The sequence below is a fragment of the Vanacampus margaritifer genome, chromosome 9 (genome assembly GCF_051991255.1).
Source record: "Vanacampus margaritifer isolate UIUO_Vmar chromosome 9, RoL_Vmar_1.0, whole genome shotgun sequence".
Taxonomy (NCBI): domain Eukaryota; kingdom Metazoa; phylum Chordata; class Actinopteri; order Syngnathiformes; family Syngnathidae; genus Vanacampus; species Vanacampus margaritifer.
In genome coordinates, this window is record NC_135440.1 from 9749471 (window position 1) to 9765219 (window position 15749).

The 15749-nt window shown below is 38.6% G+C and overlaps 1 protein-coding gene across 3 annotated transcripts in view; it reads left to right on the top strand.

Annotated features, from left to right (window-relative positions):
* Positions 1-15749, top strand: part of vps13b (vacuolar protein sorting 13 homolog B) — a 349203-nt gene that overhangs the window by 301562 nt on the left and 31892 nt on the right. For all 3 annotated transcript variants that reach the window (XM_077574861.1, XM_077574863.1, XM_077574862.1), the window contains 2 exons: positions 13313-13468; positions 15233-15499. In XM_077574861.1, the coding sequence (XP_077430987.1) occupies positions 13313-13468; positions 15233-15499 (423 nt within the window). The remainder of the gene's footprint in view (positions 1-13312; positions 13469-15232; positions 15500-15749) is intronic.

Here is a 15749-nt window from a genome sequence, read left to right on the forward strand (position 1 = left end):
TTAAGTTTTATGGAGATGTGGAATACAAGAATACAACGCTTTCTGAATTCAAGGTGAAAGAGAGCCAGATTCGATAAAAAGGCTACTCTCCCTGTTCGTTTTGTTCACCAATAAACCCTATATCTACATATGTCTTGAATATGAAAAAAGTCACATTTTATATGTCAATAAAGAAGGGTTTTGATGAATGTGCGTAGTGAATGTGTGAAACTGGTGTTCAGTACCTTCAACAAGGTTAAGAACCACCTTAGAGTTGCCAACATCCAAATGCCTAAAAGTAAATTGAGGACACCCTGATTCTCCGCCATTGTTTTTTTTTTTAATACAAATGCGTTAAATAAATGCTCAGTTGATTTCTGCAGTTTCCCACACCTCAATTTTGAGACAAAATATCTACCACCTCTTGATGCCAAGGCAAGTAGAGCTTGGACAAGTGCAGTAGTGGTGGAAATGCAGTGTTATTAACAGTACTTGGCCTGTTCTCACCTAATCGATATACTTGTAAAGAGTTAGGAAAAATAGAAATTCATTGAAGTCGAAGAAGCAACTCGCTATGTGCTTGTGTTCAAGGAGGAACGTCTAGTGTTAACGTCTAAAAGTGAAGTGAGTAATGCGAGCAGTCAAACCCGACAACATTTCCAATAATGTTGACATACCTCTGGATATCTGTCACTTCTCTCCCAAGGAACGCACCAGCAGAGTGTTTTCTCAGTGGAACGCGAACCTTGACTCCGGTCACACTCCCTCTCAGTGCTCCGGTGTTTTTTTGTTTTCTTACCCCCCCTGTTTCTTTTGCCAATCATAACCATAAATTTCATTACAAAGGATAAATGAGGCAGTCACGTTCTTCAGGTCGGCTGTTACCTGACTCTTACGCACAGCTACACAACGTGATCAAATGTGTCTTACAGTCTGGAGACTGTCAGCTCTGTCAGTTTTGCTAGTCAAACCCCTGCATGCCTTCACACCCCAGCATTTACCAACCAAAGCAATGTATATTTACTATAGACTATGAGCCATCTAGTGATTAACAGCATCCATTAAAAACTCATCATTGCGTTCTGCTGTACATACTTTTATATTTAGAAGCACGTAACATCAATTCCTCTCAAACTCCACCCTGTTGTTTTTCAGGATTCTGGCGTGTGGTGTGGATAGTTGAAATATCTGACTATTCAGTACAGGAAGCAGCCTGGCTGATGAAAATCCTTGCGGTTCATGTGGTTAAGCTGGGAGAGGGGCGTAGAAAGCCCCCAGGATTTTGGACTTTTAAGTACCTACAAGGAATTATCAGAATTCGAATAAATAGTGATTTACTCCAGCAGGAGGCTTCTATAGTTGACTCCTTTGTAGTGATTGCTGCTCCGCAAAAGTCTAATAGTTGGAGTGTGAGCAATAGTGGTCATCGGTTCAATCCCCAGGCGGACATTATAAACCATTGTGGGAAAATGAGTGTTTGGAGGTTCTTTGAGGAAAGGTCCTTCATCACAAACTGCTGAAGTGGAGCTGCTACTTGGCTTAAAGATCAGACTGTGGTTGTACTGGGCAGCTTCCAGATGGGTTTAACTGTGGACATGATCAGGACCTACAAAAGATTATTGCTGTCTTTGAGCTTTACCTAGAAATAGTTTTTGGGGGGCACAATAATGATCAATAACATTTTGAATGCAAGGTACAGTGGATATAGAAGGTGAACAGTTGCCTTGTTAAAAGAAAAAAAAACATTACGCCACATAATGCACTAAAACCGTGACTGATTATCACCAAAATGTATTTGCACATGGATATGCATGGCCAAATCATCAAAACTCGCAATAATTTGGATCATATTAACGTAAGCGTTGCCTCAGTCATATGCATATGAATGCAGCAACGTGATCATCTCACAACCCAAAGGTTGTGGGTTCGATCCCATGCCATTGTGACCAGAAAAGCGCTATATAAATGGAGTACCATTCACCATATAGGCTGCTTCATGTTGGTATGTGAATCCCGAAGCAAAGTTGTTCCGGTCCACTATACTAAATGTAATGTAATTCAACGGCTTGGTGAAGTCCTGTCTCAATGAAAATGCAATCGATTTTCTGATTGTCACTTGCTTTTTTCTTCACCACTTGCCAAGGCCCTCTCGCCAAACTTGGCCGTCATGGCAACAAAAGTGGTACTCTGTTTTGGTTCTGCAGTACAGTGGAGTCATCTTTACTTTACAGTGTTAAACAATGTTTCTCATCTGTGCTTAAGTACTTATTAGGGATGAATCGTTTGTATATAATATTTCCAACATTGTAAAGTAGTAGTAGTGACTGATTGTACATTATTCTATACACATTTCTACATTTGTTCAGCATCCAACCTTTTAAGAAAACAATCCATTCCATTCCCCAGCGCCTTACCTCAATTTGTACAGCCAGAACTTCATGAAAAATACAATGAGGACAGTCAGTCTCCTTCAACACCACCACCCCCATTTTACTGTTTTATCTCAGTATTCTTAAATCCCTCTCATCACTCTAAATTCTATCAGCTCAATATTTACTTAGGAGGGTTGTTTTTCTCTCTCTGATTTTCTGCGAGATTGTATTATGACTCCATGGTGTATATCAGATGATCCATTGTTCTGTCATGGCTCCTCGTATGTGTATATATGTTTATGTGTTGAAGTAATTCAACTCCCTCTGTAGTTTGTCCCACAGGAAGTGCTCTTTTTCTGACATGGGGAATTAATTCAATTATCATGTTGATGAGAGTTGAACTTTGAGAATCTATTTCCTTTGTAATTTTTTAAACATGTCAATCTGTTAGCATTTTAAAAATGAAAGGACAAAAATATTTGCTCTTCCCTGCCAAGTCCCTGGCCTTGAATCTACAACAAAGGGCTGTGACTGTGTTTGGGCAGCAAAACCATTTCTGGTCAAACTCCACATGACAAAAGTCCCGTTAATGACTCTGCTGCATTGTGACTCCAGATTTAAGCAATTGCGATCCATCTTCCAACAAGTTCCTCAAATCAAATTGGGCTATGATGTCAGCCACACAATAAAGTCTCCTACTGTGACTGAACTCTTTTGTTTTCACTCTACTCGTATCTTTTTTGACAATATTTTCATTGCTTATGAAACATTTTCAGTTTGGTGGAAATTATTTTTTGGGGTGTGTGACCTCATTGTATTTTCATTGACTTTTATTAAAGAAATACATGACAGACTAATTCAGGTAAGAATTCAATCTAGAACTTATCCAGGAAAAGCTGTCACTGGTCGACCCTCAGGTGAAAAAAAAAATAATAATAATTAAACTTTAAAACACATTTTTAATTATCTGCCTGTGACTGATTAAATGTTTTTATTATTATTATTTTGCAAGCTGTTCGCACTTTCAACCCACTGTTACGAAACAGTGGGGCTTTGTAATAAAATAACCTCCCCTACACCAATATTCTCAGCCAATTATTAGGCAACTAAACTGGACAAAATTCCACAGGTAAAGAACTACTTTGAAGCAGCGGTTACGATCATGGTAAAGCAAGGATGTGTTAGCCATCGTGAATTTCAGGATAACACCCTTATGGCTGGTCCATTTCAGGCCGAAATGGGGAACCATCTGCCACACACAAGGTATTCGATAAAATTGTTAAAGAGGAAGTCAACAAAAAAAATATTGACAATAATATTCTATGCAGTCACACTAGTCTAAATAAAGTATGGTTAATATTGCGTTAGTGGAATAAGAGTTGAGCAGCAAAATCCAGCAATATTTATCAATATCAGAAGGCGGCCATTTTGCCACTTGCTGACGAGTGAAAATGACATCACAGTTGCTCAGGTCTCAGGTAACAACAAATCACAGTTCAGCTTCAGAATAAAGGTGAGCTATGATTGGCCGTTGCCTGAGCCCCGAGCAACTGTGATGTCATCTTCAGTCAACATTAAGTGGCAAAATGGCCGCCCCCTGAGATGGATTAATGGATTAGTCAGAATGTCATGTTTAGACTGGTGAGGTCAGATATAGCATATTTTTGTCAAGAAATGTTTACAGGTTGACTTCCAATCCCTTTAACTTCTGAAATGTGCCACTTGTTTGATGCCTCAATGAAGTTATTGGCAGGAGTTGGGGGTGTATGTACGATAATTGATTTTAATAATGTTGGTGAAACTCTCATTGAGCGTTGTTTTCCTCCTGAAAAAAATCACCCCCAATTTTTTAAATCTCTTCTCATTTGTTTTGTTTATTGCCTATGTTTGGTGCAAACACCTTCTTTGCCTCTTGGAACCCTGGAAGCTGGAGATAAATCTTGTTTTGTTAGAAAGGGGAAGCAATGGAGAGAAGAAGTATTGCAGCCAGATGTCCGCGCCACCATAGTTCCCTCGTGTTACACTGGTGAGCCCTGACTGCCCTGGCAAGGACAATGCCGGCTCTCGCTTTTCATTTACTGTCTTTTCCCCTCCTCCTGCCATTCAACATTGTGTTTCTCTTCCAGAGCACAATCATCCAAATTCTTTCATGTTCTTGTGAACCTGTTTCTAATTTGTTAGGTGGCTAGGCCAGCTAAGTGGTTTCAAAGTCATTTCACCAGGAAACACATGCCTCTGTTTCGTATGTTTTTTTTTTTTAATATGTGGTCCCTATCATTTACAGACCAGAATATGAATCTGTATGAACTGAATTTATATATATTTTTTACAATTTACATTTTTTTATTGTGGAAAATGTAATACTGTGTACATACTTTATTTGTAATGTACTGTTAACAGTAAAAATAACGGTGGTCATAAAAAGAATACTAACCTGACTCAATGTCAAAAACGACAACATGACACATAACAAGTACGTATGTAAAACACACATAACTACTACCACAACTCAGTCATTGTTGGGGGTATTGTACAGGGATATTATTATTGTAATTCTATTATTAGCATCGTGTAATAATTTTCTGCTCCGTTTTAATTTTGTATTTTGCTTGCAAAGATTAGTCAGAGGTTTAACCAACATAAAAATATCTCTTAAAAAAACAAGCTATTATAAATGGGAGAGAAAATGTAAGAATTTACCACAGCACCTGTGTATCGAGCCATAGCCATTATAATCATTTAAATGGCACGAAGAAGAAACAAACTACTTGTGTACTAAGTCACACATTTCAAATGGGTACACCAAGGAAACCAACAGTAGCGAATGACAGAAACATTCTGAGAGCTGTTAAAGAAATACCCGAAAACAACTGTTGGTGACATCTGCAACAATCTCCAGAGGGCAGAAGTTTAAGTAATCAACTTGAAATAAATTCTACACAACAAAAAAGATGCAAATCACTCATTAGAAAAAAAATCAAAAATATTATATGGACTGATAAAACAACTATTAACCTTTACCAAAGTTAGGGAAGTGCAAACATTTGAAGAAAGAAATGATGTGCTCATGATTCAGATTCTGCAAACTCTTATGCAATTTTTGGCTTGGCCTTGCATTGATGGGCTCGCTCATCGTCATTCATCATGTAAGACATGATGGCAGCCGCTAAATGAACTCAGAATTTTACATGGCCATTTTGTCTGACAATTTGAGAAAAGATGCCAACTGAACTCTGATTGGGAGATCCTTCATCATGCAGCATGATAATGGATCAGTCCTCACAGACAGAAAAGAGTTCATCAGGGGCTAGAAGAAGATTTGGACTTGCCAAGTCATTCTCCAGATTTGAACACTTTTGCACATTCATTTTACTTGCTAAATAGGAGTAAAATAGTATATTTTTAATTTTAATCTTTTTGTATGTCGGTTGCATTTAAATTATGTATCCCATTCAAGTGTGAGTATCTGGAATGAAAACTGAAATACTGTTCTCTTGTCTAATTATCTTTTGATGTCAAACCAAACCGTTTTCAGTCCATAGAAAAAATAAAGCAATTCCCCCACTGCTTTTTAAAGTTTTCGAGTACAGTGTATGACACAAAATTATTAACAGATTGGGAGAGTGGTAGAGAATTTGTCACACTGTTATTTAGCTGTTCGTCTTTTTATGCTGAAATTCGCTGTATCTCAGTAATAAGTGAGCGCGTGTAAACCAAGGGAGGGAGTGACTGTTTACCACAAAGTTCATCATCATTGCTTGGGTTATGACTGACTAAAATGTCTCCACCTTTTACAGAAGTCCTTGTAACTAATCATTTTTCCTGGGACAGAATTAAATGACGCAGACGTGAGACGTGACGTAGATCTATGAAAGCATCTGCTTCTTTGATTGACTCATCAGTTATTATTAGCATTTAAAGGCGGGTGCCTCTCAGAAGTTACCACCATTTGTGAGTATGTCAGTCCCGTGTTATTTTGTGCATATAATTTCCGTAGCAACCACAAAGATGTGTGTCATGTGGTACCAATCTTATGAGTCCATTCATGGTCCAAGTTGGATCTGTGTCGACTTTCATGTCATCATTGTGACCCTTCCATATTTGGTTTGGAAGAAAAACATCAAAAGGTCATCATGTGTTAATCATTGAAATAAATGTGTAAGCACTAAGGTATTTAAGCATATCAGAGAAATAAATACATCCAGTGGCATGGTATGTTGATCTAAGCCATGTCATGAATGTGATTTGGCATTAAATGCAAATTAATCAGTCATTCATGGAGCTGAGCTCTAGATGACGAGTCCTCCTTTTTTAATTTCAGTCGTACGTTTACATGCAGTCAATAGCCCTTTCATCTGAATAATCTGAATAAATCTTACCCATTTTCTAACTCGAATATTTGGTCAAATAAATGCATATCGGGTTACATCCTTTGAACAGAACTTTGGTTTGTGTTCTGCACATGCTGTATTTGAAATGAATTTTGGTCGGAACTACTTGTATGTGCGGCGGCCTTCTTACGTTGCCACTCGGCAAACGAGCCCATCTTGAATACAGTGATTTCTCCTCTGCGGCTTCACATTATTTTCGGTCTCAACAGCAAGAATGCCACCGGATGTGTATACACCCACACTTCGATCATACACAAGCAGAGGTAAACAAAAATGGAGAAACATGGCAACGCAGGGCAGAACCACACTTTTCAAACAAGGAGCTTTATAAGTGTGGATGAATTTAATGTCTTTTATTGACCGTAAAAGTTCAAAGTGGAAATTATGTCTATTTGTGTAATGACTTCAACGTGTCACGGTTTAGATTCAAATACAGTTTTTATGTGGGAGTAACTCTGTCCACTTATGCCTGTAAATGGGTTGTCTGGAATGTTTCACAAACCGGAATTTTGGCCTTAAAGTAGCACTAAGGAACTTTTCAACCTTAATCTAAAATATTTTCATAACTCTTCTGATGAAACATTGATTTAAAACTAGGTGAATGGTACCTTTGCCATGGCCTGAGGGGTTCTGTTTCATTTTTACTGGCAGTAAACAACTGTGAGGAAGATGGTAGGAACACTGCCACATAAAAAACTACAAATGTGCTGACTGCTTTATGGCATACATTACTTCCCTCTTTACCCATTCGTTACAAAGACAGAAGTCCATTTGAATGGCGGTGCACGATTACTGCTTTCCTGGCAGATGCTGCAAAACAACTGAAAAGTTTTGTCTGAGGGGACAAAGAAGAAAAAAGAAAAAGGGAAGCTACCCGGCCAGTACAGTCCAGGATCAACATTGGTCTGGCTATCACTCGCTGGCGTGAGCTAAAAAAAATTATGCAATGCGCTTGTCCTAATGGGAAATGTGGTCTTCCTTCGGGCATAATATTACCACTTTTGTCCATATGGGGCCGCCATAATCAACGCAAACTGAAAGTTCCTTAGTGTTGCTTTAAAAGGATTATTGATTGCATGTAAACATTCTCAGTTTCCCTTTATTAGGGGTGAGCATTTTGTCGATATTAACGGTCTGCCAATCAGTCAATGACCAACGGCCATTTTGCTGACGAGTTACTGTTTGGTTCGGCTTGTAATATTGACAGATTGACAATAATGGAAGAGTGCCCTGACTACGGATTGATGCGACCATCTCTGGCCTTTATGATAATGAAGAATGGCTTGTTTTTTAGTTCCAAAGATAACTTGACATATCTAAAAGAAGTGAATAAAAATTGTAGTTTCAAACACACAGTTGTACAGCTGTGGTTGTGGTTTTTGGCTTGATCTATCAGGTGTTGCCACAGTGGGTCACTGATAAAAAAAAATTGGGCACAATTTTTACACTGGATAGTACCTTCCTCACTCAGCCCAATCATATTATATTATATGGGCTTTAGGTTGACAGTGAATGGGTTTTGCGTCACTGTCTGGGAATTGAACCTGCGAAAGGCAACAACATGCACCTAATGTGTACATTAAATAAATGCCCTCAATAGGACAGATAGAGATTCCTTTTAGAATCAATATTTTCTATGACATTCTACTACAAAATATCTTATAAAGGTGGGTCATTGTTTGTCAATTTCTACATACTTTTTCCCCCCAAACAAATTGATTGTAAATTTTCAAAGCTATAGTTCACAAGAATTCAACCGCAGGTGAGTTTAATCCTCATCATAAAATTCTAAAATGTGTTATTTGTTCATTGAGTAATGTATAAAAAGCTTAGTTTTCAAAGTGACTTTACTCACAATCTCCAAATGATTTGGGATTGTTGACGTGTTACAAAGCCAGGAAACTTTGGACAAACACGACCCCTAACTCAGTGTCCGGATGACAGACAGTGTGAGGTTGAGTGCACTCACAGAGCGAGCATGCTTTGTGTGATTACATTCAACCATTTAGTTTCGTAATCCCTCAGTAGATCATTGTGACACATACATTGTGCTGGATCCAGTCATGTGCTGGAAGCTAACTAACCACCATCATTTAACCATAATCACAATATCTCCCCAAGGATTTGTGCAACAGAGAAATGGTTTTGAGATTGGACTTTCACATTTATTTCTCACTCAATATACAACTTTGGAAACTCTAATGAACTCTAATATCGAAGATTAGCTTTTGGCAAATGATTCCAGTCAGTCGTGCACAAATGCTGGAGTTCATTGGACGAGGCAGTCGATCATTTATTAGGACTTGGGCTTTTGGAATGAAAGGTTCAGCTTGTTGTTGGAGAGATTTTTGTTTGATTCCCATCTGCTGTCGAGGTGCCCTTGAGGAAGGCATTAAAAAAAAAAAAAAGACTCAGATCATGTCACGGGCTCAGCACCGTTTATGCCCCTCATGTCTTTGAGTCGCTTGAGAAACTCGAAATTTGGCAAGGGTATGAACAATTTAGCGCTTAATTGTACATTCAACTTTTCCACTCCAATTTTCATTTAACTGTCAATCGCAATGCTCTTGGCCTACTGGCCTCATTGTTGCTCTCATATTGGCATCATTTATTATACAGTTGTTTCAATTTATCACCAACAGTATCCACATTAAAATTCTGTAAAAAAAAATATATATATAGCAATCTTACAACAATAAGGTAAGATTCTCCTTTATTGAATGTGAGTGCAAGATCTGGCTTAAGTCCTGGGCTAAAATCCACCACATGTGGCAGACTGTCTTTTATTTCTGTGTCACAAAAGTCAGAAAGAGGCAAAACAGCTTTGTATTTTTCATTCTTATTGTCTTACGTGTTTAATTTGTGTTAGCGATGTTTTCTTGTTTTTCATTGCTTGAGTCAGAGCTGTGCTGACTGAATGTAGTCACCGTTTGAAGTTTAAGGAGGGACACTGTTATGATGTCTGTCTTAAAGGTCAAGTTGAGCCACAAGCGTGATAACGTGCGCAGAGAGGAGGGGAGGGACCACGAGGTTAAAGGAGAGAAAAGTGTTGAAATAACAAAACAGTCCTCACAGATGGTGCTGAGGCGCAACACACTTCCAGTAAGTGCACTACCAAACAATTTTGACCGTAATGAAGTTCAGTCCGGTCCTTCTTAACGACGCACTGAGACTGAAACTAATACTAAGAATGTAAAGCAGGCTTTTAAGTTGACTGCAACTTAAAAGGTTTCCATTTCATACCAGGCAGCTTACAAAGAGTCTCAAACTTGAAGGTACTTTATTCTAATGCCCGTGCTGCTTTAGGGGATTATATAGTAGTTTTCCACCCCGAGGCTTAACCATAACTTCCACCACCTGGTAGTTTACACCACTTCGCCACTTTCCCTGTGATCAAGGCCACAGGGAAAGAGATCCTAGAAATTATGTCACTTTCGCTCAACCAAAAGGAAGTAGAGACAGTCTCAAATAAAGTGAATTCAGGCTTTGATTAAGAATGTTATTGTAAAGAAATCTGCCTTCAAACACTGAGGAGCCATTGCAGTGGAGGGAAACATAGAGGGGTCTTGACCAGGGCTCCCCCATTCTCTCTGACCCCAGCAGAAATTTGTTTTTCTTAAAAAAAAAAAAATACAGGCTTGCCTAAAAGTTCAGAACATTAATGTGTAAATTTTTTCAACTAGTTCAAAACCACTCCAATGTTTTAGTCTGGTTGCTTTTCCTGGGAGCATATTGAAGCCAGCCGCCGTATGTTTCCCTCTTTCTCTCACTCTTTACCTTTTCCTGGCATTTTTCCGCTTGCTCTACGACTGAGACGAGTTGCAAGTTGTGCTGGCAGCAACACAAACACCGAGAGTTCACTCAGGTGGAATGTCAGCCTCGTGGCCTCCAGAGGGGAGAGGGCTTTAGATCTAGCACGCGTAGTTATGATTCAGCTCCTGTATTGTGACTATCATTTCATGATAACACCGAATTGTTTGACACATGAGCTCTCATCGTGTCACGCTCAGAGTAAAAATGTGGACTGTCACTCAATGACCTGCACTCTGTGCGTCCATGAACTGGTCAGTTGTGATAAATTATGGTAATGCGGTATGTTCTTCTGTTATACTACAAATAAAGAGAAATGTCGCTTTCTGGCATGTCCTAAAAAAAAAACCATTGTGTTCTAAAATTAGTTCACCAGTGATAGGACTGTGACTTACTAAGGAGAATCGGATCAGAAGACGTATATTTATTTAAAATTAACATGTTGCATGTTTCTTAATTTACCAAATATTCTATATTTTGTTTAAAAATAAAATAAATTGTGTTCAAGTGGGGAAAAACATGATTTTATTTACACAAATATTCCAAAAAAGGCAATTTGGGAGCAATATTATACCCCAGATCAGTCTTGCTAGGAGAAACGTGTGCCGTGAGCTCGGAAATACTTGATACTCATTTTCAAACTATTTTATAAACTATTTTATAAACTATATTCACTGATTAATGAAATGGTCAAAATCACGGATGGGCAATTGACTGCCTGTGGGCTGTATGAGGGCCGCGCTCACAATGATTTACCCCTTGATTAATTTTACCTCCCAAAATTTTTTTAAAACAGAGATAATAGAGTAGACCCTCACATACTTGCGATTTGCCCCCTATGGATTCACCTGTTCACAGATTTTTTTCTTTTTTTTCTTTTGCAATATTTTTTTCTTTCTCTCTCTCTCTATTTATATATTTTCCTTTTTCATTTTGGGCTTTTTATGGGGCGAGGGCGTGGTGCCAACCCTGTCTTTCACGTAAAATTGATATTGGAAGTTTATCAGCATTTTTGGAAGAGTTTTGGGAGTTTATTTCTTTATTTGTTTGCTCACAATTTTGACAAGAACGCACTTCAAAGAGTGTATTATATAATATACATGGATTTTCGCTATTCACGGCCCTGCACATATTTTATAGGGACGTATCGATGTCCAAACATCACAATATGAACCTCACAATACGATAATTATCATGATACTGTGGGGAGGTTGGTGATACTAAAAAAAAGTGCACGATACTGCACAAGGGGGGTGCAAATAAAAGCTCTTATTGGGGGGATGCACAATATTGAGATTTATTAATAGTAGTAGTAATAAAGAAACACTCTTGGACATGTAATGGCATGTCACATGTCATTGTCATGTGCCCATATTGGTTCAGCAGCGCAGAGTACCACGGTCTATGTAGTTCACAATGCTGTATTCGGCATGATGTTTTTGACAGCGATGTTGAAAAATATTTTCTGTTATGATTGATTTATGTGAGTCATAATGGCGGCAGTGGCCAAAAGATTCCTAATTAAAATTAAACTGCACTAATAAACTAAGCACAAAAGGGTGCTAGAACTGCACAAATTAAATACAACCTTGCTTTTTTAACAAATGCGCTGCTTTTAATATCGTGACATGGCAGCGAAGATATGGCAATTTTATTATTGCGATTATCAGATGGTTATCATTATTATCATTACATCCCTTGTATTTTGTCCATAATTAAAATGGCGTTTTTGACATATATCTGGTTGTACGTGCTCCCACGCCACGTGGGCCCTCCCAGCAATGCTGATGATGAGGAATTGTGGCCCCCCTTCATCATTTATGTGGCCCATCCCTAGTCTTTATAGCATTATTAATGACTGATGGATGGCCACTATGTCACAGCAAGGAGTTGGCAGAGTGAAGTTTTTGACTGGAGTGGGTTGGTACACCACTTAAGGGTACCTCAAGGTATCAAAATAATTTCTGGTACAAACTAAATAATAATTTCCTGCCATGAGAAGGATATCTGTGCCTTGCACTGTAAAATAATACTCAAGCAAGACAACCATCATCCCCTGACCTCAACCCTATTGAGGATCTGTATCACAATTCATTATACTTATTTACAGTTGGTATATCTTTGCAATCTGGTTGTATTAAAATTGTCTTTACAAAAAGTATATAGTCCCGTTTTGATAGATGACCATGCATTTCATACAAAGAAGTTTTGATTTCCGCTCACTGTGAAGTCTGCTAACACAGAATTGAGTTGTCATCCTCATCAATATTGCCATATTGTGACCCATGGTTCAAGGAATTATATAAAACACAGTTGGAAAATGTTATCCAATGTAAATTTGTTCACCATCTGTTTATTGTCCTCCCGACGCTGTGTTTACAGTCAGGCACATATTGAAGGGATGGATATGAAGTCCAAATGGTTGAGGGCCAAACTCTCTGCCTCCTATTTCGACGTCTGCAGTACAGACTCGTCCACATCCATCACACATGCAGCCACAGTTAGCTTCCACATCAGCTGTTTTCCACCAGCCAGTTTATTGTGTGTGCCTCCTATTTTTCTACAGCAGCAGGCCTGTTCTGCACCAGTAAACAGGAACTTTGTGTTTGTCCCCCTACCAAAATCGTTTAAACAAAGAACGATGTTGTTTATGTGCCTTTTGCTTAGCAATAAATAAAGAGCGAGGCGACTACCCTCTGATGTTAAGTGTGCCTCTGTCTTTGTTTTTGTGTGTGTCCTCGTCTCCGTTCCGTGCTGCAGCTGCTCCACATCTGCATCGAAGGCTGGGGTAACTGGCGCTGGTCTGAGGCTTTCAGCGTGGACAATGTGGGGACCCTGCTCAGGACCATCGAGTACAAAGGTCGCACTGCCTCGCTCATCATCAAGGTGGTGCAGCTTAACGGTGTCCAAAAACAGGTACAATCAATACATGTCGGGATATATTTACAAGAACAAGAAAATGATAAAATTGCTTTTTATTGTTCAAAAGTCCCCCTTGATTTATGATACTCATTCAAAATATTTTCTTGGAAATGTAGTTAGTAGTAAATCTGTTATATTTTTTAATAAAAGCAAAATGACAATGACAAATGTGCCGCATATAATCTGAAAAACTTAATTAAATCTTTACCTTGAAGACTGTAACTGCATAAATCCTTTAAGCAGCTGTATATCCTTTAAATATTAGTTTTTGTGCATTTGAAGTATGACAAAAGTCATGTGGTACAGCAGGCTGGACTATTTCTTAATCTGTATTTTATTATTTACCACTCTTAATATCATTGACTCTCAAGAAAACTGTTTATTTTTCAACATTGGTTTTGGTTGTCTGTGCTACTGAGATGACCTCTTTATTTTGTTTTATATCAATAGAAATAAAATAAAATATTGTGTGCCCATTTAGTCCACATCACAGGCAATCGCAAACCATGAAGCGTCTGTATTTGCATTCTTATACCAACAGTCATGTTGTCATTTCCACAAATGCAAAAGAAGAGTCACTGTATTTTGAGAAAGGCATCATTCCATCAAACTGTACTGATGACACATGCACTTGTTGACAGTGTCAATGACACAGCATGTTTCCGTCTTCTCTTCCAGACTGAACAGACTTTGTCTCTCACAGTTTTCTCAGCATCTATCTTTTTTTCCATTGGCTCATATGAGAGGCTAAGGGGTGTTGATCCCATCCAACTCATAACACACAACCTCAGCGTGGGGCAGTGGGTGGCTGCTGACAAACTTGACTACTATGTCTCTTTTTTCACAATAAACCCTCACCACTCTATCACCACTTTTAGACACTAGTATTTAGGTCAGATTTAGGGCCTGTGCATAGTCTCTGACTGACCCTTGTCAAGTTGCAATAAAATGTAAATAATAATAATAATAGTAAATAATCTTGTGGCCTGTTAGGAAAAAAATTGCCCTGCCCTGATTTAGATATACTGTACTGTGTCATCAGTTTCCTCACCATTTGTTTGGGAGCAGTGTTATGTAAAAAAAAAAAAATAATAATAATAAATGACTTTGTTGCAGGTTGATTTTGAAGCATCTTTTAAGAATTTCTTCATCTGTGTCTTCAATTTTTGTTGAGTTAGATCTGACAGCTGTTTTTAATAGATTTTTAGGGTGCGGAATCCAAGACTGATCTCACTTTTTCTCAAGTTTTTGAACTGCAGGATCCTCATTTTCCTTCTTTCAGACAATGACATACAGTACAATGAAATATGAAAGAAACATGCATGACTGCACTGTTTATTTAACACTATTGTGTTTTAACAATGGATATGGCTACTATAATTATAATCATGTGCAAGTATTTAGAGTAAAAATTTACGTTTGGAGCTGTTTGGAGTGTTCAACATGGGGACTCATGAGCTTGATGCTAATATCAGTAGAATGTTGCTTATCTGAAGGGTACACAGTGGAGAGAAAAAAATGGTGCTAGAAAAAAATATATACAAATTTGGAGCCAGCATACTAAATTTAGTTTTAATCAGCATAACAGATTTTTTATTTTTTTTTTCCCCAGTGTATGAATCTGAATTTGCAGAAAGCGGTTCTCAAAGGTGTACAATTTGGTGCTGATCCAAATTGGAATTTTGCAGCCTCGTTAGACGGCTGTGGTCTACCTGTGCCATTCTATTATTTACACGGTGTCTATTTTCCCCTCTACAGGTGATCATCTGTGGGCGGCAGGTCATGTGCAGCTACCTAACTGAGGATATTGAACTGCGGTTGGTGCAGCACTATGTCGGCCCTGACGCCCAGACGGTGGTGAAAGAACACTGCGACTGCCTGGAATCTGGGACGAAGTTGCCTTCCTATATTCTGGAAGATGCCGAACTGACAGAGTTGTGTGTGAGGGCCCGAGGGGATGACGACTGGTCCCAGGATGTGCAGCTTGAGAGGAAGGACAAAGGCACCAGCAGCTCTGTTGTCCAGGTAAATAGGCTAAATTGTTGCAATGTACCCGACTTACAGATTAGAGACACGCCAGAACCCTTTTGGCCTTGAACATATCAACTTCCCGTATGGCAAACTAAAGGTTTGATTGGACCGTGAGGCAGAGAAATAGATCCTACTGTACCTTGCTACTCCATTCATAATGATGGTAAAACACACCTAATGCACAATCATATCTTCATCTTGACACCCGTTAGTTGCTGTTGCCTGGACCACCAACTTTGAGCAC